We start from the raw sequence: 27,749 nt of genomic DNA on the forward strand, positions 1-27,749 counted from the left end.
ATCCTTTAAGTATGTGTTTAAAAGCTTGATTAAAATTTCTAGTATAATTTTTGGTGAAGTTTTCTTCTTTTTCAATACGCTGAGAATTTTCAAAGTTTCTTTTGATTTTCCGGATTATTTTTGACGTTTCTTTTCTTTGTTATCTGAATTGTTCAATGTCTTCCTCTTTTTTCGAACATCTCCATTTTCTCCATTTTTTAGCACTTTGTATTAGTGCTTCTTCACACTCCTCATTCCACCATGTCTTCTTTTTATTCTTTGCCATCCCTAAAGTTTCCTCTGCTGCTTGAGTTATTTGCATCTGGAGTTCACGCCAATCAGCTTCTTTACTTGTCTCAATTTCTTCTCTAAATTTTTCTATATTTTCTTTTGTAATATTAGCTATAGTGTTGTTGTATCTGATAACTTTCTTGGTTGCCTTTATTCTTTTAGCTTTTCTATCGTTAACCTCCTCTCCATATTTCATCAATACATCTTTTATTCCTTGTTTACTTAGCATATAATCACACTGTGGACTTTCCATGTTGTTTAATTGGTGGTATGCTGTCAAATTGATCAAAACAATAGTTGCGTTGATAAGGAACAATCTGTTTTTCAACCTCTCTGTTTTCTTCAGTAGCTTTCAACACTTTATCTCCTATTCCTTCGATAGTCAGTAAGAGATTGATCCTCTTTTATATTTTTCATACTCTGTTGAACATTGTTTCTTCCATTTTTAAAAATGCTTCTTGTAATTGCTCCTTTACCTTCCTATTTTGCCTAGCTTATTAAACTACCTCTGAATCATATTTTGCAAACATTTATTAAAGTAATTAATTTAATTAATTAAGAAATTTATTATCTTATGCCTATACTTCCCTTCTTTAGGCTTCCTAGTCATGGTCCTCAATTTCAAAATTTACTACATTTATATTTAAAAACATTAAATTTTAAATGACCACCAACAAATTCATGATGTATCTGACTTAAATTTTCATCATCCTGTCTAAAAATGTTTTAAAAGTCTAGATTATTCCTTTATAATTGTTTTGGTATTTTTGAATGTGTGTGAGCTAAATAAAAACTGTCTATTCCTCTGTCTACTTCTAGCAAAATATTCTCTAACTAAATCCTGATTTTCAGGAATGAAATCGTCAAATATAAACAACTGAATTATCTTCACATTCATATGATGGAATAATTTCATCATTATTTTCAATAAAAGTAGCTTTTTTAAAAATATTTTTAATCTTCCATTTTTTGCACCTTTTGTAAATTCTGAATATTTCGGTCGATCTGAACTTTTTGAATAAACATACAAGTGATTGATTTTATTCCAATTCAGCCATCCTGGAGCTTAAATATAACTGTCAATCATTAATTTTGTTTTTCCAAAACCACTTTCCTATTATTGCACATCAAATAGAATTTAGAACAGGCTTACCAAGTTTATTTTTTGATTTCTTCTGTGGAATTCTTATTTTTGGTTCCAAATCAGTTTTCATTTAATCAAATAACTTTTTATTAATATTAAATGAGTTGCCAATTTCAATTGAGTGGTAAGTCATCTGTTCTCAAAGAAAGATTGATTGTACCTTTATGAGGAAGTTTTAATAATGCTGTACTAGTTGGTTTTTATACAATTTTTTAACTCCAAATAATATATTGAAAAATAATAAATTATACTGTGATGGAGAAATAATAGAAATTCCTGTAAGTCAATGTAGTTTAAAAAGTTTAGAAAAATTTGTTCATACAAAAAAGCCCCACATTCACATTAAAGCAGATGAAATTTTAAACAGAGTTATTATTGAGAGCAATGTTAAATTGTTTATGGATGTAAAAGATAGTAAAGGAAGTGTGGTTAGATTTAGTGGTGAAACTGTTGAAGCTAAAAAGAAAACTGTTGCTAATGATGTGCCTAAATTTATTCCAGTCAGATTAATTAAGGTACATTTTAATTTTGCTGATGGAATGTTTGTGAAGCCTACTGATCATTTTAATCAAGAAACTAATAATATTGCTTTATTCAAGCTTAATGCTGAATCTGGTGGACCACTAATTAATGAACCACATTATCCAGTTTATATTCCAATTTTTGACACTATTTGGGATTTAGAAACAAGTGTAACCAATGAAGATTATAATTTGATTGACCTCAATGATGCTGCTGTAACAGTTATTTTAGAAATGGTTTAATAAATGATCATCTAATGGTGTTGCAGTTCATTCCAAAAACTAGCTCTGAATACTCAACTATACAGATTGCATATAGAACTAACAAATCAAAGTATCCACCATTTTTTGATGAATTAATGTACTGGATTCGAAGGCAAAAAACACACAATCCAACAAAAGAAACTCACCAAAATAACAAACCACACAAACACCTATCACTAGCACCATCAATACAACAAACACACCTTTCACAAAAGAGGGATTAATCTAACAGACATAAAATTAATTATCTGAACAAGAAAGCACCCTACGTGAAAAGGGTCCCAAACATAACATAAACACAATGGTGTCACACAGGACAACAGAAAATATCATAACAAAAACTGAACACATTGTAAAGCAACAAGAAAAGCTAAACACACCTGAATTCAATGCAAATCTAGTAAGAGAACTAGTTGCTGAGGAAATAAGAAACATAATCAAAGAGAACAAAATCACCATAAAAGAAAACACACGGACTGCTGAAGAAAAAACCTACAGAAAACTACAGAACAAATTAAGAAAATGCCATCACCACAAAATCTGAAAAGGGTAATTCAACTGTAGTCATAAACAAACAGGAATACATTGACAAAACATTAAAATCCATCCAAAGCAACAACATCACGGAATTAAGAAGTGATCCAGCAAACCAATACCAAAGTAAGTCACAGAAAACCCTGAAAAACATAGAAACAATTTTCACAGAAACACAGATAAAAAGAATGATACAGAAAAATCCCAAGGTCACCCACCCTAAAATCATAGCCTAAAGTTCAAAAACCCAGAATGCCCATACGTCCATTGATAAACTTTACAAAAGCACCAACATACTACTTAGCCAAACTCAAACACACTCTGCTACAGACATTATACAAATACACTGAAAACAGAAGCCTAAAGAAATCAAGTGACTTAAAAAAAAAAAAAAAAAAAAAAAAAAAAAAAAAAAATGAAAACTTACGAAACACTGCAACCTTAATTTCATTTGAAATTATTTTCATGTACACACACATCCCAACAGAAGGAACCATTAACATCATAGAAAGAAACCTCTAACTACAATGAAACATACCCACAAACATACAAGAAATATCAGCCATACTCAGGCTCAACACAGAGCAAAACCACTTCACATTCAACAACAAATTTTACTCTCAACAAGATGGACTACCCACAGAATATCCAATCAGTGGCCTCCTAGCTGACATTTTCCCCAATCACAGAGAAACAAATCTTTGACAAAATAGTAACACCAAAACAGTACAAACAAATATATTGGTACAAATATGTAGATGACATAATTTGCTTAATAGATGAATCACAGCCTCGCATAAAGGAACTTCATGACTACATAAACTCCATCCACCCACAAATATAGTTCACCATTGAAACACAAACAGATGAAAAACTTAATTTCTTAGATCTCACCATACACAAGAGAACCAAAAAACATGAATTCACAATCTACAGAAAACCCACAATTACCAGTACCATTATTCATAACCTGTCCAATCACACCATAACTCGCAAAGAAGCCAGCTTCAGATATTTACTATACAGACTGAACAAAATACCCATGAACAAACATTATCATACACAAGAACTGAACACAATAAAACAAATTGCACAGGAGAATGGATATGATGCAATGAGAGTAGACAAAATAAATGACAAAATTCAAAAACAAACACAATACAAAGCAGACTTGGAGGAAATACTGCAACACAGACAAATACAGTCAGTCTGTTTTATACCATCTTACTTGCAACTGCTGTCAATCTGTACATGTGGGCCAAACATGCAGAAATTTCAGAACCAGGTACACAGAACACCTCAAAGCACTGAAAAACAGTAGCTCACACCCAACATTTACAAACCACCTGATAGCAAACAATCACCACCCAACAAACATTGAAACTGACTTACATGTCCTTAAAACTAACAGCAGCTTATACCAAAAATTAACTATAGAAGAAAACTATCACATCCAAAAATCAGTAGCCCAAGGAAAGAAAGTACTCAAAGAATACACATCACTGTGCAATAAAACCCTCTTCACCACAATAGAAGAACAATACAATAACACCCACACCAAAACTACTCATGGGGAAAAAACACACACACTCACACATGCAAACCAAACACCACAAATGCCAAATACACTTCAAACTCGTGTGCATCACCCAGCTAAACAAGCTACAAAACAAATGAATACTACACATCCGCAACAACATATAATGGCAGTGAAAACTCTGCCTATGTTTTGAAAAATTGGAGAAAGTGCAGTGACAAGTGACCATAGGTCATGAAATCAGCCTAGTCACTTCGCCAACAACATATAAGAAAGCATTACAATATCAAAACAGTAAGTTACACACAAAAATCGTGATATATGCTCATATCCATTTGTAAATGCATAATAAACAGAAAAATAAAAATTACATGTTGCTATTCACAGATGAGAACTTGCAGATTGTGTAGCAGAATAGCTACCAACATAAATGTCCAATAGCATCATGTAAGGTATGTGAATTAATGCATACATCCACTCTTTTGCCAATTAAGCTATAAACAGAACTTTGACATAATGTTATAAACAACACGCAGTGCATCTAATCGTTAATACATATCTCAACTGTGAACTACGAACAAATGATGTATAACATCTTACAACAATTATTCATTCACAATTGTAAATATTACGTACCAAAAGTTTCGCTAAATGTTAATATGTTCAACAATTTTACAGTGAGAAAATAACAAATAACCCACAGCAGATAGCACAAAATGTGCTGACACGTGTCTGGGTAAAACAAAACAGAAAAAGGTGTCTCGTCCTATGGCTTAATAAAATTTTATGTTTAATAAATAATGAACAAAACAGAGAGCAGTCAGTTTACTCTCCTTGTGAATGGGAAGACTAAAAATAACCAAGTCTTCCCAAGAAGACCATAGAGATTAATATAAATACTGGAGACTGTAGGGTTCATCCTAATCATGCTCAGCTGCACACAAGCTTTTTTGTTACTGGAGTTGACAATACAGATTATCCAACAGATGATGGAATACCTAATGCAAAATTGTTTGACAACTATGTGGCAAAGTCGTTTGGAGGTTATCACCATAAAGAAAGGAAACAATATTTTCTCTAGAATGGAACATCCTTTCATTTCTTCATTTGTCCTTATGCAATTGACTTCATCTCTAGAGGCAATGAGTTAACCATGAAGGGTCACATCCTCAATAATGGGAGGATAACAAGTAAAAGAATATAGTACTTTATGCTTATCTTTTTCAAAGATTAGAAAGAAATTATTTGGGAAGGAGATTTAACTGTAATTTTTACATGGTCTTCAAGTGCTGGAGATTGAAAAATGGGCTGACCAAAATCAACATATTCTAGTAGATGTGACCACACTTCTGAAGGAAGGCAAAATTGTAGTGGAATCAATGGAAATCCATGTTCCTGTGGTTAGATATGAACCAGAATGTTCACTTGAGCTAGAGCAAGAAAGACTAAAAATCTGAAGATTCCCATATCTTTCTTTGAACCACAAACACAGAGATTAGTGGATTGAATGGGAAAATAAATTTTAAACTAGATATCACCAATTACTATAATTCTGCAGGATTTGATATTCCTCATTTCATTATTAATGTTTTTGGACAAAAAGCAAGAATAATCAATTGTCTGACTCTTCCTTGTTTAATCACATCAAATTACACAATATCTACATAATGAATGGAGGAAATGAAATCTTTCCTGACAAAATGTGGAATCTAGATCCACCAAATAATTATCTGAAAGCACATTATGCTTTCCTGGAGTTTAAGAGAAACACACAATTGAATAGCGATGTCAATAAAAGCCTCTTCAATTCAATTGAAAATTATCCTACGTATGTCATAAATATTTCTAGGAGAATGTTATGTTTTAAGTACTCAGATAACGACGATGAAGTTGTGTGCCACATTCAATGATAAAATACCGACTGCCACACTTGTCTACATAGTCATGTACGGTAATAAAAATTTGACATATGATGTTCAGCATAAAATTGTGAATGAAAATTTATAAAATTTCATTATTACAATTATTATATGGCTAGCCTTTTTCATGTAGATTATGCCAGCTTTTTGAATTTTTAAAACTGATCAATATTTAGCTGAAAAATAAACAAAAATTGATGTATTAGGCTGTTTTTGGATGCAGGCAAGTGGGAGCTGTTGTTTACCTCCTGCCTCTAGTGAGCCTCACAGCTGACTGAGCTCATGGGCGTCAAGAGTTATGTGCACTGCTCCTCACTATCAAACCACAGTTCCCTGGATGCTGTCTCACTTTCTATTCCCAAATCAACTTCATTACTCAAATACCAACTACATATAAGATTTGTGAATGGTTTTTACTAGCCCGTAGGAGCACAGCTGAATTGCTATAGGATTGGTTTGGCCGATAAATACTATAGTAATTTGCTATCATCATCCACTGCTGCAGCCCATCAAGAAGAAGATGAGAATGACTGCCAGAAGCAGCTCTTCCAGTGCATACTAATGTGCACTGGCCAAGACAAGGCAGAAGAAGAAGAGTAAACAATGATGGTATGGAAGTCGCAAACCAACATCAATGTTCAGTAGGAAAAATCCCAGTGGAGTGAAATGAAATAAAGTGAGTACCATCAGAAAAAAATCCCACCAGGTTTCCTTCAAAAGGCGCTGAAGGTTTTGCACTTTTTGAGAATGAATTTGTTTTTTAAAGCTTGTTAAAATTTATTCTATATAAATGGAGGCTTTAATAAAGCAATTCTAATTTGTTTAAAAATATTAGTGAGTTAGAAGTAAATAATTTGTATCACAATACTACAAACTAGATATGGTGAAAGAAGTTTTGTGGAGCCTGATAATAAATTTAAAATTATTTTGCCAAACATATACTTAAAATTAATTAGTGGTTGGGAGTTTCAAGTTTTTGAAGATGGAAATATTAAACTGAGCTATAAATCAATGAAGGACCTTAAAAATAATGCTAATGAATTTCACGATACTGATTTCTTATTTTTGTTCGTTTTTGGGTGGTTGAGAAGAATGTTAATGAAATAACCACCAAGTGCACTGAACCTGCCCACTTGGTCACCATGTTACAGAACACACCATATTTTTTTTCAACTGTCATTATCACAGCCTTTAAGAAGAAGTCTGGAGGGTTGACAGAACGAGACCAAAGTGGTAAGCATACACTGGGTAGATAGATTTATTTGTTTTCCAACATACATTTATTTATTCTCCACAGAAAATTGCAAGATTTGTTTTGGATTATCAAAACATGTTACAATTCATGTCATAATTTTCTGGGATCAATCAAAAACATAAAATCTTATTTATAAATACACTCCTTGAAATGGAAAAAAGAACACCATACTTGCTCCGGACACTGCGAGAGGGCTGTACAAGCAATGATCACACGCACGGCAAAGCGGACACACCAGGAACCGCGGTGTTGGCCGTCGAATGGCGCTAGCTGCGCAGCATTTGTGCACCGCCGCCGTCAGTGTTAGCCAGTTTGCCATGGCATACGGAGCTCCATCGCAGTCTTTAACACTGGTAGCATGCCGCGACAGCGTGGACGTGAACCGTATGTGCAGTTGACGGACTTTGAGCGAGGGCGTATAGTGGGCATGCGGGAGGCCGGGTGGACGTACCGCCGAATTGCTCAACACGTGGGGCGTGAGGTCTCCACAGTACATCGATGTTGTCGCCAGTGGTCGGCGGAAGGTGCACGTGCCCGTCGACCTGGGACCGGACCGCAGCGACGCACAGATGCACGCCAAGACCGTAGGATCCTACGCAGTGCCGTAGGGGACCGCACCGCCACTTCCCAGCAAATTAGGGACACTGTTGCTCCTGGGGTATCGGCGAGGACTATTCGCAACCGTCTCCATGAAGCTGGGCTACGGTCCCGCACACCGTTAGGCTGTCTTCCGCTCACGCCCCAACATCGTGCAGCCCGCCTCCAGTGGTGTCGCGACAGGCGTGAATGGAGGGACGAATGGAGACGTGTCGTCTTCAGCGATGAGAGTCGCTTCTGCCTTGGTGCCAATGATGGTCGTATGCGTGTTTGGCGCCGTGCAGGTGAGCGCCACAATCAGGACTGCATACGACCGAGGCACACAGGGCCAACACCTGGCATCATGGTGTGGGGAGCGATCTCCTACACTGGCCGTACACCACTGGTGATCGTCGAGGGGACACTGAATAGTGCACGGTACATCCAAACCGTCATCGAACCCATCGTTCTACCATTCCTAGACCGGCAAGGGAACTTGCTGTTCCAACAGGACAATGCACGTCCGCATGTATCCCGTGCCACCCAACGTGCTCTAGAAGGTGTAAGTCAACTACCCTGGCCAGCAAGATCTCCGGATCTGTCCCCCATTGAGCATGTTTGGGACTGGATGAAGCGTCGTCTCACGCGGTCTGCACGTCCAGCACGAACGCTGGTCCAACTGAGGCGCCAGGTGGAAATGGCATGGCAAGCCGTTCCACAGGACTACATCCAGCATCTCTACGATCGTCTCCATGGGAGAATAGCAGCCTGCATTGCTGCAAAAGGTGGATATACACTGTACTAGTGCCGACATTGTGCATGCTCTGTTGCCTGTGTCTATGTGCCTGTGGTTCTGTCAGTGTGATCATGTGATGTATCTGACCCCAGGAATGTGTCAATAAAGTTTCCCCTTCCTGGGACAATGAATTCACGGTGTTCTTATTTCAATTTCCAGGAGTGTAATATGGTGCAAATGAAGATCATCTGTTCCTCTAAGAAGAATTCTTTAATACTATAAAAACACTGGTTTGTACAATACTCCTTCAAAGGCACTTTAAAGCAGCTTCACTTTCCACTTATGAACAATTTGATCCCCATGTGATAGGGGCTGTTGTCTGCAACTTTTTTGTTGCACCTTGCTAGGTGACAGTAGCAGTTTACCTTAGTGATAGCAATATCTATATCTTTCTACAAACTTATAACCTATATTATGAAAAGGAAAGTTGCTACTTACCATATAGGAGAGATGCCGAGTCACAAATAAGCACAACAAAAAGATTGTCACAAATAAAGCTTTTCGCCAGTAGGGCCTTCGTCAGAAATAGATGACAGTCAGTCAGTCAGACTGACTTAACTCAAGTCACACTGCACTGGCATTTTCAGTTGTCTGAGACTGCAGTCATGTGTGTGAGAGTTACATTTGTGTGTGTGTGTGTGTGTGTGTGTGTGTGTGTGTGTGTGTGTGTGGGCGGGGGGGGGGGGGGGGGTCTATTTTTCACGAAGGCTCTAATGGTTGAAAGCTTTATTTGTAACAATTTTTGTTGTGCCTATCTGCGACTCAGTATTTCCGCTATATGGTGAGTAGCAACTTTCCTCTTCATAATATTGTTACAATGCATCCTGGATTTTCCAATTTTTGATTTTTGTTTCAACTATTTGACTGCTTTTATCTTAAAATTAGTTGTACAGTTTTAGAAATATATGTCGATGGCAGTATGAGTAATTTCTATCTTTTTAATGTGCCTTTGCACGAGACATTATATTTGAGATTGCAACAAATCCTAACTGCTTTTTATTGAAGGATTAATACAATATTTATGTGCTTGGCAATAGCACACATCCTTACTTAAAATTCCATATGTGAGGTATGGGTACACAAGTATAAACATAGCATTCACATTGATCACAATTCACAACTTCTGACACTGTTCTCACTACATAAACAGATTTTCTTAAATTTAGGCATACAAGATTGATGTGATGTTCCAAAGACAGATGTTTAACACTGCACCAAGGAAGATGGTTGTGTCACTCAATTTTACTTCTGTACCATCTTCAGACACAACATCCCATGGCATAGGGCTATCATATGTTTGTGGTAATATCTGGGGTTTTAAAATTTAATAACTGGTGGGGACGTCATTAAATTTTAGACCTATATGTTCATCATTGTATTTTTAAACATTCTTTTATGGTCATGTCCCTCTCAGTCAACCTTTGAGCAAGTGCTGTCATCAATGGGGAGGCGTGGCTATCAGTTTCGCCCCATTTCACTCATTCATTAAGATGCACAATAGTGGCCATGTATTTATATTGTATCTGGGTGTGAAGTACTTCACCTACACATTTTTGATCATTTTATCTCTATTCGGTTTTTAGCCTCATCAGTCAGCAATGAACAAAACGAAATGTGTGTTTAATGTTAACTTGCAACAGGAATACAATTTGTTGAAGTCGTAAAATTAATTCAGAACTTCCTTGTTGTCAGTTTTATGATTTACTTAAAGGATGCAAACCATTTCTGGAAAAAAAAGTCATGACTTGTGAAAAATACAAGTGAATAAATAAAGTTTAATGTTTCAGTAAACTGTTAAATTATTTAAATAATTTCAAAGATATGTCCCGGGTTGGACCCAGAACCTCGTCAAAAATTATATCTAATGCTCATGACAGATCTAAGAACAAACATGTCACCCTTTCTTTGTTGCCTGATTTCATTAATACTGAATTACTTGTTTAAATATGGCACTTTTTTTTAAGATGTTATTTTTCTTTGATGGGATAACTTTCTAAACTCAGTGCAATAACTTTATAACACTTAAGATTTGAATTTAACTGACTGGTCAGTGGTTTTCAACTTTGTCAATCCTATGCGTCTTGTGATACGGCTTGACAATTGTGAATTTTAATTCAGATGGAAATACACATTTATTTAATTTTTATTGAATAGGTGAACCACAATGGGAAGAGTGAATGTCTCAATCTGTTTTAAATAACTGAGGTAGCAGAATGAAAGCAAAAACTCTGAACTTGTTTTTCAACTGTTCAAATGGTTCAAATGGCTCTGAGCACTATGGGACTCAACTGCTGAGGTCATTAGTCCCCTAGAACTTAGAACTAGTTAAACCTAACTAACCTAAGGACATCACAAACATCCATGCCCGAGGCAGGATTCGAACCTGCGACCGTAGCGGTCTTGCGGATCCAGACTGCAGCGCCTTTAACCGCACGGCCACTTCGGCCGGCTTTTCAACTGTTCCTTTACAAACAAAAATCCAGGTTTATTGCCCCAATTAAATCCCCACACCACTGTATAGATGAGTGATGTAGGTAGTATCAGTGGTGTTGGCAAACAGATGAAATTACTAAACCTGCACAAGCTTCCATTACCTAATGGAATTACTATCAGATTTTTTACTGAATTTGCAGACGGGTTAGTCTCCCTTTTAACTATAATCTACTGTATTCTAACAAAAAACAGTGCCCAGTTGTTGGAAGAAAGTACAAATCACTCACATCTAGAAGAAGAGTAGCAGAAGTGATCCACACAACTACTGTCCAATATCCTTGAAATCAATTTGTTGAAAAACATTAGAACTTATTCTGAGTTAAAAATGTAATCTGGTATCTTTAAAAGAATGACTTCCTCCATGTCACCCAGAGTGAATTCCGATACACTGAGCATGCTGAACCCATCTCACACTTGTCTCATATGACATAGCCTGAAAACAGTGACCAAGGCAGTGTCAGGTAGATGTAGTATTTCTTGATTTCTGAAAAGCATTTAATTCAGTATATCTACACTTATTACCAAAAGTACAAACACATGGGGTATGAACCAAATTTTTTAAGTGGACTGAGAGTTTTTTGGTAGGGATGACACAGGATGTTATCTAGGATGGGGAGTCACTGACAGACATAGAGGGGACTGTGTTGGGATCCTTGCTGTTCGCGTAGTATATTAATGACCTTGCAGACATTAACAACTTCAGACTTCTGACAGATGATGCAGTTATCTATAATGAAGTATTACCTTAAAAACAAACACACACACACACACACACACACACACACACACACACACACACACACACACACACACACACACACAAATTTTCAGTCAGATCTTGATAAGATTTAAAAGAGGTCCAAAAAGACTGGCAAGTCATTTCAAATGTTCAATATGGTAACACTGTGCATTTCACAAAATGAAAAAAATACAATATCATATATAATACATACTCTATACATACTCTATCGATCTGCCAGCGCTTTCGTGTGGTGGGTCACATCACCTGTCATTCAACAACGTCTTTGCCTCTGCACTTCTGCCCCGACTGACATCTCTGCCCAAACTCTTTGTCTTTAAATATGTCTGCTTGTGTCTGTATATGTGTGGATGGATACGTGTGTGTGTGTGTGCGCGAGTGTATACCCGTCCTTTTTTCCCCCTAAGGTAAGTCTTTCCGCTCCCGGGATTGGAATAACTCCTTACCCTCTCCCTTAAAACCCACTTCCTTTCGTCTTTCCCTCTCCTTCCCTCTTTCCTGATGAGGCAACAGTTTGTTGCGAAAGCTTGAATTTTGTGTGTATGTTTGTGTTTGTTTGTGTGTCTATCGACGTGCCAGCACTTTCGTTTGGTAAGTCACATCATCTTTGTTTTTTAGATATGTAATACATACTTGGGATGACAATTATGAATATCTTAAAATGGAAATATCGCACAGATAATGCTGTGGGGAAAGCAAACTAAAGACTGATTTTTTTGGCAGAACTGTTAGAAAATGCAACAAGGCTATTATGCTGGAGTATTGATGTGCAATATGGGATTTGCATCAGATAGAACTGCTGGGTGACAGTGAGAAAGTTCAATGAAGGGCAGCTAGTTTTGTGTTATTTTAAAGTAGGGGAAGAGAGTGGGGTGACAATCATTAAAACAAATGTGTTTTTCACTGTGGCAGGATTTTCTCGTGAAATTTCAATCGGCAATTTTCTCCTCAGAGTGCGAAAATACACATATCACACAAAATTTTGCATCACCCCAGTTCCAACAACTCCTGAAGATAGACATTGTCTGTGGATATTGTATCACAGAGACACTCCCTTTGACTGTTCAGAGAGGTCACTAAACTTGCCTAAAGATGTAAACAACTATGCATGAGCAGCACCTATTAGATGGAGGAGGTCCGACTGCCGATCAGTTCCTGTCACTCAACCAGGAAGGCGGTACAGGGCTCGTGTTGTCGGTAGTTCAACCATGCCTAGATGGTCAATACCTCAGTTTGATCGCGTCTGCATTGTTACTTTGGACCAGGAGGGCTCTCGACATGGGAAGTGTCCAGGTGTCTTGGAGTGAACCAAAGCAATGTTGTTCGGACATGGAGGAGATACAGAGAGACAGGAACTGTCGATGACATGCCTCGCTGAATAATGCTTTTCGTGCAGCCACAGGACGTCATGTTACAATTCAAACTGTGCGTAATAGCCTGCATAATGCGCAACTTCACTCCTGTCGTCCCTATTGAGATCCATCTTTGCAACCACGGCACCATGCAGCATAGTACAGATGCACCCAACAACATGCTGAATGGACCACTCAGGATTGGCATCACATGTTCTTCAACCAGACAATCGTCGGAGACGTGTTTGGAGGCAACCCTCTCAGGCTGAACACCTTAGACATACTGCCCAGCAAGTGCAGCAAGATGGAGGTTCCCTGCTGTTTTGGGGTGGCATTATGTGGGGCTGGTGTACACCGCTGGTGGTCATGGAAGGCGCCGTAACGGCTGTATGGTACGTGAATGCCATCCTCCAGCCGATAGTGCAACCATATTGGCAGCATATTGGCGAGCCATTTGTCTTCAAGGACGACAATTCGCGCCCCCATTGTGCATATCTTGTAAATGACATTGCTAGACTAGAGTAACCAGCATGTTCTCCAGACATGAACCCTATCGAACATGCCTGGGATAGATTGAAAAGGGTTGTTTATGGGCGACGTGACCCACCAACCAATCTGAGGGATCTAGGCCGAATTGCCGTTCAGAAGTGGGACAATCTGGACCAACAGTGCCTTGATGAACTTGTGGTTAGTATGCCATGATGAATACAGGCATGCATCAATGCAAGGGGACGTGCTACTGGGTATTAGAGGTACTGGTGTGTACAGCAGTCTGGACCGCCATCTCTGAAGGTCTCACTGTATGGTAGTACAACATGCAATGCGTGGTTTTAATGAGCAATAAAAAGAGTGGAATTGATGTTTATGTTGATCTCGATTCCAATTTTCTGTTCAGGTTCCAGAACTCTCGAAACAGAGGTGATGCAAAACATTTTTTGATGTGCGTGTTTTCTTGGTGCCCACATACATAGAGAACCATGATCATCATAATAAAATAAGAGAAATCAGAGCTCGCATAGGAAGATTTTCCCCCGTGCTATTTGAGAATGGAACTGTAGAGACATAGCTTCTAGGTGATTAACTGAACCCTCTGCCAGGCACTTAATTGTGAAATGCAGATTAACTACGTAGATGTAGACATGTGACTATAATATCATTTAGTCACAGTTGGAATTGGTTAATTCATGCGAATAGCTGGATGTAACGCTTCATAGAAATACGAAATGGAATGCTGTCATAGCTCAGTTGTAAGTGAAGCATGTGGCAGACTTTGCTCTATTGGTAGAATACAAGGGAAATGCAAGCAGTCTACAAAGAAGACTGCTTACAGATAACTCTTATGACCCTTCCTAGAATATTGCTCAACTGTGTGGGACCTGTACCAAATAGGACTAACAGAGGATACTGAATGTAAACAAGGAATGGCTGCATGAACAGTCACTGGTTTGTTTGACCTGTGTGACTGTGTCACAGAGACACTGAAGAAACTGAACTGGCTGATGGCAGACCAAACTATACTATCCTCCCCCCTACCCACCTCTTGCCTGCTCTCCATCTAACCTGCAGCAATTTACTGTCTGCCATCCCTCTTCCCGCCCAAGCCGCCTCCTTACCCCCACCTAGTCACCACGCTCATCATGCACTAGTGTTGATGTTTGCAGTGTGGCCTCAGTTGCCTGAGACTGCAGTCGTGTGTGTGTGTGTGTGTGTGTGTGTGTGTGTGTGTGTGTGTGTGTGTGTTTTTGACGAAGGCCTTACTGGCCGAAAGGTTTATTTGTGACAGTCATTTTGTTGTGCCTATCTGCGACTCAGCATCTCCACTATACGATGAGCAGCAACTTTCCTTTTCATGATAATGTTACATTCCGTCCTGGTTTTTCCATTGTTTGATTACACTATACTGAGAAATGTTCAAGAACGAGCTTTAGATGATGACTCATGGAATATACTAGTATCCTGTAACTTTCACTCCCAGAGAGACAGTGAGGACAAGATTACATTAATTACAGCAAGCGCACAGACATTTGAACAGTCATTCTCTTAACTCTTGATAAGCGACTGGGGATCTAAAACCTATTTTCAACTAAAACATTTATGTTTCTTAATTTTAAGCATCTTTCACTACTGCAGACATAGTATATGGATCAACATTCTTTGCTGTTCTGATAAGAAGGAAGATTGATAGAGAAACAAAATTGGATTATTTACCTTACATACAAGGTTAAGATTTGGACGGTGTACTTCTCTCTTGTGTCGACTAAGAAGGTGTCTTTGTGAAAATTTTTTCCCACAGTCTCCACAAACCAAAGTGCGACACTCAGCTTCTTCTGACACACTTGATCCAGAGGTATTATCTTCACCAGAGAGGTTACTCTCACAATCCTGTAGAGGAAATTAAGGAGATTTTCAGGTTATTCTGAACTATATATCTCAGTACTCAACCAATCTATGAAGAAATAAATTAATGGTCATTCTTGATAGTACTGCAACATAGTATGACACAAGCTACAAATGCAACTTTAAAAAACAATGAAACACCCATGTGAGTTATGACATACTAATACATATTTTTAAAAAAGACTCTATACACAAGAAGCACATGTTTGTGAAAATACCTACCTATTAAAACCTACTGGCAGAAAGGATCAAGATTTACTAACATGATATAAGCTAACCTATGACTATCATAATCTCATGTTGAGAAATAAGTGAACACACATGGGATAAAAAAACTAAGCCAACCAAAGGTAAAACCAAAAGGGCACAGGTGATTGATACAACAGCAGAGGTGTTGAGTCTTTCCAAGTCAAATATTATGCAGGAAGACATTAAGGATAAAATCAATATTCTATGCACAATACACAAACAGGAGTGCAATAAAAGGAAAAAAATTTTACTCTCATATTCTTCTGCAGACAATGTATACATATACGTTCCCATGTTGTTGCATTTTAATAAATTTCATTAGAGGACCAAGTAGAAAGAACACATTTTCATGTAACTATGTCTCGTTTTCCAATGTGAGTGCGAAGTAATTCTAATAAGTTCTTAAAAGTTTGACTGTACATTCAGAGAAAGCTCATGTAATAATCAAGTTCTGAGTATAATATTTCCTTCAGCAAATTTTCAAGGGTACATTTATCTCTCAACTTCAACAATTCCTTGAGTGTCTTTTTTCTTCTTCTTTATACACAGTGTGAAAGCCAATGAAACAAATGCTTTGTCTGCATAATTATTCCCAGTAGTGTCCAAATTCTTCACGACGTGATATGCAGAACTGCCTCAAAAGTGACATTACATTTGACAAACTTTCTTGGTACATCTCGTTTGCATGTCTCAACAATACAAATGGCTGTATGGAAGTTTAAAATGGCCTTGCTATGTTGTTGTTGTGAACAGCTGAAAGTATGAGGAAACTACGTATTTCTCAAGGGCATGGAACTATACTGTGTGTTGATATGTGAAGTTTAGGTTGGTGTAAACATTTGTAGTGTTTTTTCAAAATTTAGATAAAAACAGCAGATATACATAACAGTGACTTTCGTCATCAATAATATATTATCCTTCACTGTTTACAACAGCATGCTAATGCTGGGGTAACTGCAGAAATAATGTAGTTTTGAGGAAAAGAACTTATCAAGCCACACTCGGAGCGGATTTTCATCCGAAAGGGAAGTTCCTTGAAGGTTGTTCAATAGAAAGAGAAAAATGTGAAAAATCTAGGGGCATAAGATCAGGTGAATAAGGTGGGTGCAGAATGACTTCCCACCCCAACTCCTGTCGGTCTACCAGAACATGGGCATGCATTATTGTGGAGTAGCTTCACTTCATGCAACCTTCCAGACAATTGTTCTTGGACTACTTTTGCAAGATTTCAGCAGTTATGGTTACACCTTGAAGAAGCAGTTCGAAATACACCACACTGCTGCTGTTCCGCCAGATACATCATAACATTACCTTCTGCAGACGCACGCAGATGTTTGTACAGGGAATTGCTGCTTTGTTTGGGCTCAACCATTTCTTTCTTTTTAATTATCTTTTGTGGATGCACATAGGTCTTTTTACAGGGAGTTGCTGCTTTCTTTGGTCTCAACCATTCCTTTCTTTTCCATATGTTAGCATAAAGACACCATTTCTCATCACCAGTAATGATGCAGGATAGGAATGGTCAGTGTTGTTCATGAGACAATTTATGACGAAACAGTACAGATGAACGAACATATGGCCACCCACTGGTTTCTGTGATTTTGGCTTAGGGCATGCAGTACCTGTACACATGATCTTTGAACCTTCTCCATTGCATGGAGATGTCACACAATGCTGGAATGATCACAGTCCACCACATTTGTCAGTTCTCAAGCACAACGATGTGGATCAGGGTGGAGTAATACATTTAAATGGTCCCTCCTTAAAATGAGAAAGCCATTTCCCTGCTGTGTTCTGTCTAATGGCATTATCCCCAAACATGGTTTCAATGTTTCTGGCTGCCTCTGCAGCTGTAATCCTCTACTGGACTCAAACAGAAGAATACGTTGTAAATGTTTTGATTTCTCCACTTGGCACTCCATTTTCCAGCACCTACAGCTCCATGCACTATCTCCTAACGACAAAATGACAACATGTAAACTCAAACAGCAAAAGCATATTACAAATAAAAAATTACAATTGATAAATAAACCCGTAGCAACTGAAACATCAACACGCAAAACAAAAATGCTAAAAATTATGCACCAACCTAGTATTATGATTTGTCCATAACTATCATGAAGTCTAGGCTATTATTATGGAAGCTTCTGCTAAAATTACAGAATTTGCTGTTTGGTTTATTTTAGCAGTTTGACAACAAAATATTTTTTGTTTGATAATTTTTTTGAACCAGTACTGTTTCAGAAGCAATGCAATACCATTTTACCATCTGTTTAGCACAAACTGTATAACATACACCTAACACTGTGGGTATGTAAACTCGTTGTTACATTGCGATTTGGCGAACTGACATTAACGCTGTGATGTCACTATTGAGTGTAAAGCAACTGAGTAGTATTTAAACTAACTCTTGCAGTTTTTAAGGCCCTTTTGGGCATAGGTAAACAAATGTAAAGTTTAGTGTAATTGTTTCTTTAAATGTCATGAATACTCTGCCAGGATAATTTTTATCACACAATTTTTTTGCATCTTCACAATTATGTCAAAAGTATTTTGATCATCATTAGCAAATACAATAGGTTTCTGTTTAAAGTGTTGCTTTGTACTTTCATTTGGTTTGCTTGTTACACTTTCTCCCTTTAACATAGTCTGGATATTCTTTGCATCACTAACAGTTCTGAAAATATCTTTTATTAATACAAGAGACAAGGCTGAAGTTAAGCTTTTACTTCTCTGAAAACTGCTTTAACTGTGCTTACAAATTATGCAATGCTTTATCCTTTGAAAACTGATCTTATTTCATACTGCATTAACATTTTGCTTTAAAACAATGTCTATTTTATATTTTGAAAAATGTAACTTTGAGATCCAATTTTTACATATCCAGCACTCTTTCTTGTCTCCCTTACTATGGGGTGAAGGCATAATCTTAAATTTTCAAATGTTACAATTAGGCTTGAAATTGAGATTTTTTTATTGTCAATTAAAAAAAAATCTGAGGGTGGGGGTGCAGACACTCCTCCTCAATTCTCTTGTCCCCATTCCCCAGAGAATGTGGACTGGGGGAATGGAACAAAAGAGAAAGCAGCCTGGTAGGATTTTGCTCAGAGCACAATTTGATCATTACTAACCCTTGGTTTAAGAATTATTAAAGAATGCTACATTCATGGTTCAAATGGCTCTGAGTACTATGCGACTTAACTTCTGAGGTCATCAGTCGCCTAGAACTTAAAACTAATTAAACCTAACTAACCTAAGGACATCACACACATCCATGCCTGAGGCAGGATTCGAACCTGTGACCGTAGCGGCCGCTCGGCTCCAGACCGTAGCGCCTAGAACCGCATGGCCACTCCGGCCGGCGCTACATTCATGGAAGAGACCTGGAGACATCGGAGGTTTTCAGATTAATTATATAATGGTGAGACAAAGATTTCGAACCCTGATTTTAAACTAAAAATTACTTCCAGCGGAGAGGTGGATTCTGATAGTAATTTATTGACTTTGAGCTGCAGATAACAACAAAAGAAATTGCGCAAAGATGGAGTATTGAGATGGAACCCGCCCTTTGACTTAGAGACTGAAATATGGAAAAGGAGTAAAGCAGAAGATGGAAGGAGATCTTTGATAGATGAAATGGTGAATGCTGTGAAGAATCAAATGGGCAAAGAAACGAGACCCAGCAGAAATCCTTGGATGACACACAATACACACATCAAAAAAAGTTTTGTATCACCTCAGTTCCAAGAGTTCCAGAACCTGTACAGAAAATTGGAAGAGAGACCAACATTAACATCATTTCTGCCCTTTTTATTGCTAGTGAAAACCATACATTGGATGTTGTATCACGATACAGCGAGACCTTTAGAGGTGGCTGTCCAGACTGCTGTGCACACCAGTACCTCTAATACCCAGTAGTAATTCCTCTTGCACTGATGCATGCCTGTATTCGTCACGGCATACTATCCACAAGTTCATCAAGGCACTGTTGGTCCAGATTGTCCCACTCCTCAACGGCAAATCGGCGTAGATCCCTCAGATTGGTTGGTGGGTCATGTCGCCCATAAACAACCCTTTTCAATCTATCCCAGGCATGTTCGATAGGATTCATGTCTGGAGAACACGCTGGTTACTCTAGTCTAGCAATGTCATTTACAAGATGTGCACAATGGGGGCACGAATTGTCGTCCTTGAAGACAAATGGCTCGCCAATATGCTGCCAATATGGTTGCACTATCGGCTGGAGGATGGCATTCACGTATCATACAGCCGTTACGGCGCCTTCCATGACCACCAGTGGCGTATGTCAGCCCCACATAATGTCACCCCAAAACAGCAGGGAACCTCTACCTTGCTGCACTCCCTGGACAGAGTGTCTAAGGCGTTCAGCCTAACTGGGTTGCCTCCAAACACATCTCCAATGATTGTCTGGTTGAAGGCATATGCGACACTCATCGGTGAAGAGAACATGATGCCAATCCTGAGCAGTCCATTTGACACATTGTTGGGCCCATCTGTACCGCACTGCATGGTGTCGTGTTTGCAAAGATGGATCTCATCATGGACATCGGGAGTGAAGTCGCACATTATGCGGCCTATTGCATACAGTTTGAACTGTAACACGCCCTCCTGTGGCTGCATGAAAAGGATTATTCAACATGTTGGTGTTGCTGTCAGGGTTCCTCCAAGGCATAATCTGTAGGTAGCAGTCATCCACTGCAGTAGTAGCCCTTGAGCGTCCTAAGCGAGGCATGTCTTCGACAGTTCCTGTCTCTCTGTATCTCCTCCATGTCAAAAACAACATCGCTTTGGTTCACTCCGAGACACTTGGACATTTCCCTAATTGAGAGCTCTTCCTGGCACAAAGGAACAACGTGGATGTGATTGAACCACGGTATTGACTGTTGAGGCATGGTTTAACTACAGACAAAACGTGCCGCTCACCTCCTTCCTGGTGGGACGGCTGGAACTGATCGGCTGTCGGATCCCCTCTGTCTAATATGTGCTACTCATGCATGGTTGTTTACATCATTGGGTGGGTTTAGTGACATCTCTGAACAGTCAAAGGGACTGTGTCTGTGATACAATGTCCACAGGCAACGTCTATCTTCAGGAGTTATGGGAAACAGGGTGATTTTTTTTAAATGTTTGTGTATGGTATTTAACAGACAAAAGGAGAATACATATAAAAAAATGCAGCAAATGGAGGAGGCAAAAGAAAAAAAAGACATCTACAAAGTCAGATTGACCGAAAGCACAACATGAAAAAACAAGAATGGTTATATGAGAAAAGAAAAGCATATGAAGCATAGAATTTACATAAAAAGATTGAAGCCACATATAGAAAAATTATAGAAACATTTGGAGAAAAGATAAGCAGCTGTATGAATATCAAGATCTAACCTGCCAAGCTAGAACTAAACAAAGAAGGGAAGGCTGAAAGGTAGAATGAATATATAACAGGCTATAAAAAGGAAATTAATCTGAAGACAATATTATGAAAAATGGAAGTAGATGAAGATATGATGAGAGATATAACACTGCAAGAAAAATGTGACAGAACATTGAGAGATTTAAATCAAAACTAAGCCACTTGAGTATACATCTCTGAATTATTGAGAGCCTTTTGAGAACATACCGTGACATAAGTACTCTCAAGAGACAGACCAAATACCTTCAGCCTTCAAGAAGACTGTCAGAATTCCAATTCCTGTGAAGGTATATGGTGACAAGAATGAATATTACTGAAACATCTGTTTAAGAAGTTGTGGCTGCAAATACTAACACGAATCATACCACACAAAATGGAATGACCCTAGGCCAATTAAAATTACTTGATAGGTGAAAGATGTCACTTGATACTATAATGTTGCCATATTGGGTGCTGGCTCTTGCTTGGTCATAGGTGACACATGAGAACATGGCAGATCACAAATGCTGTTAATGTGTATTTCTGGCCAATGTTGGAAGTGGCCTCCCATGAGGTATGTTGGGCAGCTGCTTTTAAGTGACTGAGCTGCAGCCAACAATGCCTTTTGTAGCCCCAAATTTAAATTCCAAGTCCTAATCTAGCCACAAGCTTGAGATACGCAATGTATTCAATAAAACAGCGGACAACAATTTACGGCAGAACTAAAATCATGACTGTTTTGTGCATGGCAATTAAAGCTAAGCTCTACCAGCGAACTAAAGACAAAAAATTTAAGTTTCAGTGCTGAAGCAAACTGTAATTTCTCACTATCACTGGTTACCTGAAACTATCCTCACACTGGCTACATGAAGTACTGCATTACTAACCAATGAGAAGTCCATCTTGGCACTTGGTTGCAGATTATATTAGGTAACACAGACAGAGTCCAAGTAAATAAAGACTGATAGGAAGAAAAGTGAAAATGAAAAACACAATATGATGACAAAAATGACACAGGAAAGTTTTAGAAATAAAACATTACATTTAAAACAGGTAAGTGAATAAAAATAAGTCTTTTGATCTCATTTGGGAAAAAATAAGATCTGATGCATTCGACAAGATTCGAACCTACAACCTTCTGCAAATCAAGTTTATGCATCGACCAGTGCGTTACTTCAGTATGCTGTGTTGTGGCATTATACTGTATTTGCAACTCTGGTCAACCAGTCGCAACAACGAATTGAGCCTTCAAAAAGTCAGCTTTATGCATGTTGTACGAAGCTTACCTAATGTATGCCGATCTCTGTGATTATAATAACTGTATACGTGACACTGAATCAAGTGTTGGGGGAAAGGATCCAGTAATATTTGCTTAGTGTTGTGTACAAAATGTGTGTATTTCATTACCACTGTTATGAATACATGTTGTTTTTGGTGTGGTTACCATGTGTGATAAAATACAAAATAGAAGATCCAGACCTAGTATTCAGGACCCAAAAACATCATGAAAGAAAGCCTGACAAGGAAGTGAAAGTGATCTGACTGGTTGTTGTGGCAGTATGACAACGCTAAACAATCTGGGCATGATGGTGAGCGCTCTGATTGGAGGAAACCAGGTCAAACATGTGAAGTCTCAAATGTCAAGTAATATTAATCGGACTATAGTACCCACCTACTTCAGATAAGATCAGTTTTGTTTCCAGAGCAATGCAGGGTCACATTAGGCATGGCTGACCATACGATTTCTCTTACAAGATAAGTCAAAGAAAGGCATTTGTAGATTTAGAGAAAGCTTTTCACAATGTTAACTAGAACATGCTCTTCAAAATTCTGAAGATAGCAGGGATAAAACATAGGGAGCTAAAGGTTATTTACAACTTGAACAAAAACCAGATAGCAGTTATGAGAGTTTAAGGTCATGAGAGTGAGCACTTGAGATGGGAATGAACCAGGGTTGTATCCTACCCCTGGTGTTATTCAATCCAGAGCAAGGACATCGTGTTATGACTTAAACTGTGCGCAATAGGCTGCATGATGTGCAACTTCACTCCCGACGTCCATGGTGAGGTCCATCTTTGCAACCACGACACCATGCAGTGCGGTACAGATGCGCCCAACAACGTGTTGAATGAACTGCTCAGGACTGGTATCACGTTGTCTTCACCAATCAGTGTCTCGCGTTCTCTTCACCGATCAGTGTCTCATCTACCTTCAACCAGACAATCGTCAGAGACGTGTTTGGAAGCAACCCAGTCAGGCTGAATGCCTTAGACGCACTGTCCAGCAAGTGCAGCGAGGTGAAGGTTCCCTGTAGTTTTGGGGTGGCATTATGTTGGACCGACGTACGCCGCTGGTGGTCATGGAAGGTGCCATAACGGTTGCACGATACCAAATGCCATCCTCCGAGCGATAGTGCAACCATATTGGCGAGGCATTCATCTTCATGGACGACAATTCACTCTGTCATCATGCACACCTTGTGAAGCACTTCCTTCAGGATATCGACATCGCTCGACTCGAGTGGCCAGCATCTTCTCCAGACCTGAACCCTATCGAACATGCCTGGGATAGATTGAAAAGAGCTGTTTATGAATGACATGACCCACCAACCACTCTGAGGGATCTACACTGAATCACTGTTGAGGAGTGGGACAATCTGGACCAACAGTGCCTTGATGAACTTGTGGATAGTATGCCACGACGAATACAGGCCTGCATTGATGGGTGAGGAGGTGCTACTGGGTATTAGAGGTACTGGTGTGTACAACAATCTGGACAATCACGTCTGAAAGTCTCGCTGTAAGGTGATACAATGTGCAATGTCTGGTTTTTATGAGATATAAAAAGGCCGAAAATATGTTTATGATGATCTCTATTTCAATTTTCTGTACAGGTTCTGGAACTCTCGGAACTGAGGTGATGCAAAATGTTTTTGATGTGTGTATTATGGAGATGCTTCATGAACTCAAATGGGAATCCCTGGAGGGAAGACAGTGTTCTTTATATGAGGCATTATTGCACAAATTTAGAGAACTAGCATTTGAGACTGATTGCAGATCAATTCTGCTGCTGCCAATGAACATTTCCTATAAGGACCACAAAAATAAGATGAAGAAATTTAGCACTCATACAGAGCCTTATAGACAGTTGTTTTTTCCCCTCGCTCTACCTGTGAATGAAACAGGAAAGGAAATGACTAATAGTGATGTGTGGTACCATCTGCCATGCACAGTACACTGGCTTGTGAAGTATATATGTAAATGCAGATACCCAATCCTAGGAGTGATGCAATCCATGTCAATGGGTGCATGGCATGTAGGACATGTATCATTAACAGAGTCTGAAGAATATTGGACGACCTTCCTGAGTAATTAGACTCGCACTGTGTGGGGTTCTATGACGTCGACTGAATGTAGCCACAGTTCTTGTGAGATCGAAGTGGAGAACACGGAACAAGAAAAAAACAAAAACTGAGGGACATCATGATGCCGCGAACACTTGAAGTTGGAATTCATGAAAACTGTTTCCGCAACTTGTAATGGAATTACCTGTCAGAGATAAACTTTATCTCATGCGAAAAGTACGATGCCCACAGTAGAGAGTTAAGGTAACTTCATTATGTTGCCATACAATGTGTTTAATTTATTTATTTATGAATATTTTCTTTTATGATAAATAATGGATTTGTTTGAGATGATAAATGTTGTATATTTATATGTATTTATTTATGTGTCTTTGGAGTGTATTAATGTCAGAAGACCAAAGAATCTGGAATGCAGGAATGTCTGCAACTTCCGGGCACATGTTGGCTTGCCCGCCACTTCTTTGTCGGTATTGGAGGGAGATGGATGTGTTTAAGTGACCAGTACAGTATAATGCATTTTTAGGGTATCAATGTTCGTAGTGAAAAATATTGTAGTGACTAAACAAAAAGTACGAATAAATATTATTTTTAGCCAAAAGTAATTCGAATCCGGTAGTGTTTATTTCAAACAAGAAGAAAACCCAGGCCATGCTTGTTAGAGTAATGTTTTGCAGACAAAACCCCTAGACAAACGAGATCTGCAGTGTGTAATCTTTCAGCAGCTACTAATAAATAAGCCTTGCTGAAATTGTGCTGGAACTACTCGTATTATTATCAATTACAAACACGTGGTGCGAATGTGGTCCTACCACAATATACCGCGTAAGATTCCACATCATTCAGTTATCAAGAAACGAGATAGGTAACAACCAGTACAATATGGTGGCGTCGTCCGGGATTATTGAAAATGTTACCGAAATAAACTACCACCGAGATTGCGAAGAAAACGACAGAATTCGTACATCCTGGATGAAAATGTTCAAGGAAGTCGTATGCTGATACCTTCAAGACAAAGGAAATCGTATGCTGGTACCTTCAAGACATCGGAATGCAGTTACTGGAGCAAGAATAACGGCGCAATAAGTCAAGAAAGAAGAAAAATAGTGTAAAGTGTTGTGCAAAAAAAAAAAAAAAAAAAAAAAAAAAAAAAAAAAAAAAAAAAAAAAAAAAGCAATATTCATAAAGAGTAGTGTTTCAGTGTTGTGAATTCCATCACGCACCAATCAACAAAGAAGACCTTATAAGAAAATAAGTAAACTGTGAGTAAAATAGTTTAGTATCCTTTAGAAAAGATAAATTTGTTGTGTTTTGTTTATTCCTGTGTAAAAAGATGACTATTGTAAAAGAGGAAAGTATTGACAACGGTGTCGCCAACGCTAGTACAGATGTAAATTTATCATACGAAACTGAATGCAACAGTAATAGTCCGAATCCTGTAGACAAAGTTGAAACTCATACGGAAAGACAGAATGAAGTTAAAGACATGCTATCAAAAATAATGAATTATATGGAGGGAAAATTTAAGGCAATTGATGACACTAACAGACAAAACGGACAGTGGTTAGGAAATATTAAAGACAGACTCGATGCTAATGAGATTCGTTTGGATCAAATGGAGCAAAACAACGCTGCTCAGTTAGACCAGACTCTTAAGCTCATGAGTGATAAATTTGAAAAGCAGTTCAAAGAATATGAAAAGAAAAATGACGATCACTTTCAAAAAGTAGAAGCAAAAATTTCCAGTTTGAGTCGTAATATGGTTAAGATCACGGGTAAGGTCAATTATGTCGGGAGAAAAGTTAAAAATGTAGATGCAAAAGTAAAAAATCTGAAAACTGAAGTTAGTACAGGTAGAGAGAAAATCCATAATGCGTTTAAAGTTGTGCATTCAGATATAAAACATGTAGAAGAAACAGTATCTGAGCGTATTTCTCTTGTAGACGATAAAATTGTTAAAGTAGAAAGCAAATTTGAACAAAAGATAGGAATTATTACTGAAAAAATAGATGTAAATAATCATATCTAAAAAGAAAGATGATGAAACTTACCAAACAAAAGCGCTGGCAGGTCGATAGACACACAAACAAACACAAACATACACACAAAATTCTAGCTTTCGCAACCAATGGTTGCCTCGTCAGGAAAGAGGGAAGGAGAAGGAAAGACAAAAGGATATGGGTTTTAAGGGAGAGGGTAAGGAGTCATTCCAATTCCCTACCCTCTGGCTCCTACCCCTGTAACCGCCCCCCGGTGTAAAACCTGTCCCATGCACCCTCCCACCACCACCTATTCCAGTCCTGTAACCCGGAAGGTGTACACGATCAAAGGCAGAGCCACGTGTGAAAGCACCCACGTGATTTACCAACTGACCTGCCTACACTGTGAAGCGTTCTATGTGGGAATGACCAGCAACAAACTGTCCATTCGCATGAATGGACACAGGCAGACAGTGTTTGTTGGTAATGAGGATCACCCTGTGGCTAAACATGCCTTGGTGCACGGCCAGCACATCTTGGCACAGTGTTACACCGTCCGGGTTATCTGGATACTTCCCACTAACACCAACCTGTCAGAACTCCGGAGATGGGAACTTGCCCTTCAGCATATCCTTTCTTCTCGCTATCCGCCAGGCCTCAATCTCCGCTAATTTCTAATTTCAATTTGCCGCCGCTCATACCTCACCTGTCTTTCAACTTCATCTTTGCCTCTGTACATCCGCCCCGACTGACATCTCTGCCCAAAAAATTCCCAAACTCTTTGCCTTTACAAATGTCTGCTTGTGTCTGTGTATGTGTGGATGGATATGTGTGTGTGTGCGAGTGTATACCTGTCCTTTTTTCCCCCTAAGGTAAGTCTTTCCGCTCCCGGGATTGGAATGACTCCTTACCCTCTCCCTTAAAACCCATAT

At 38.6% G+C, this 27,749-nt stretch overlaps 1 protein-coding gene across 3 annotated transcripts in view; it reads right to left on the reverse strand.

The window, feature by feature from the left end:
- LOC126457025 (gastrula zinc finger protein XlCGF7.1-like) overlaps nt 1-27,749 on the reverse strand; it is a 127,169-nt gene that overhangs the window by 55,693 nt on the left and 43,727 nt on the right. For all 3 annotated transcript variants that reach the window (XM_050093001.1, XM_050093003.1, XM_050093002.1), the window contains exon 3: nt 15,630-15,803. In XM_050093001.1, the coding sequence (XP_049948958.1) occupies nt 15,630-15,803 (174 nt within the window). The remainder of the gene's footprint in view (nt 1-15,629; nt 15,804-27,749) is intronic.

The sequence above is a fragment of the Schistocerca serialis genome, chromosome 2 (assembly GCF_023864345.2).
Source record: "Schistocerca serialis cubense isolate TAMUIC-IGC-003099 chromosome 2, iqSchSeri2.2, whole genome shotgun sequence".
Taxonomy (NCBI): Eukaryota; Metazoa; Arthropoda; class Insecta; order Orthoptera; family Acrididae; genus Schistocerca; species Schistocerca serialis.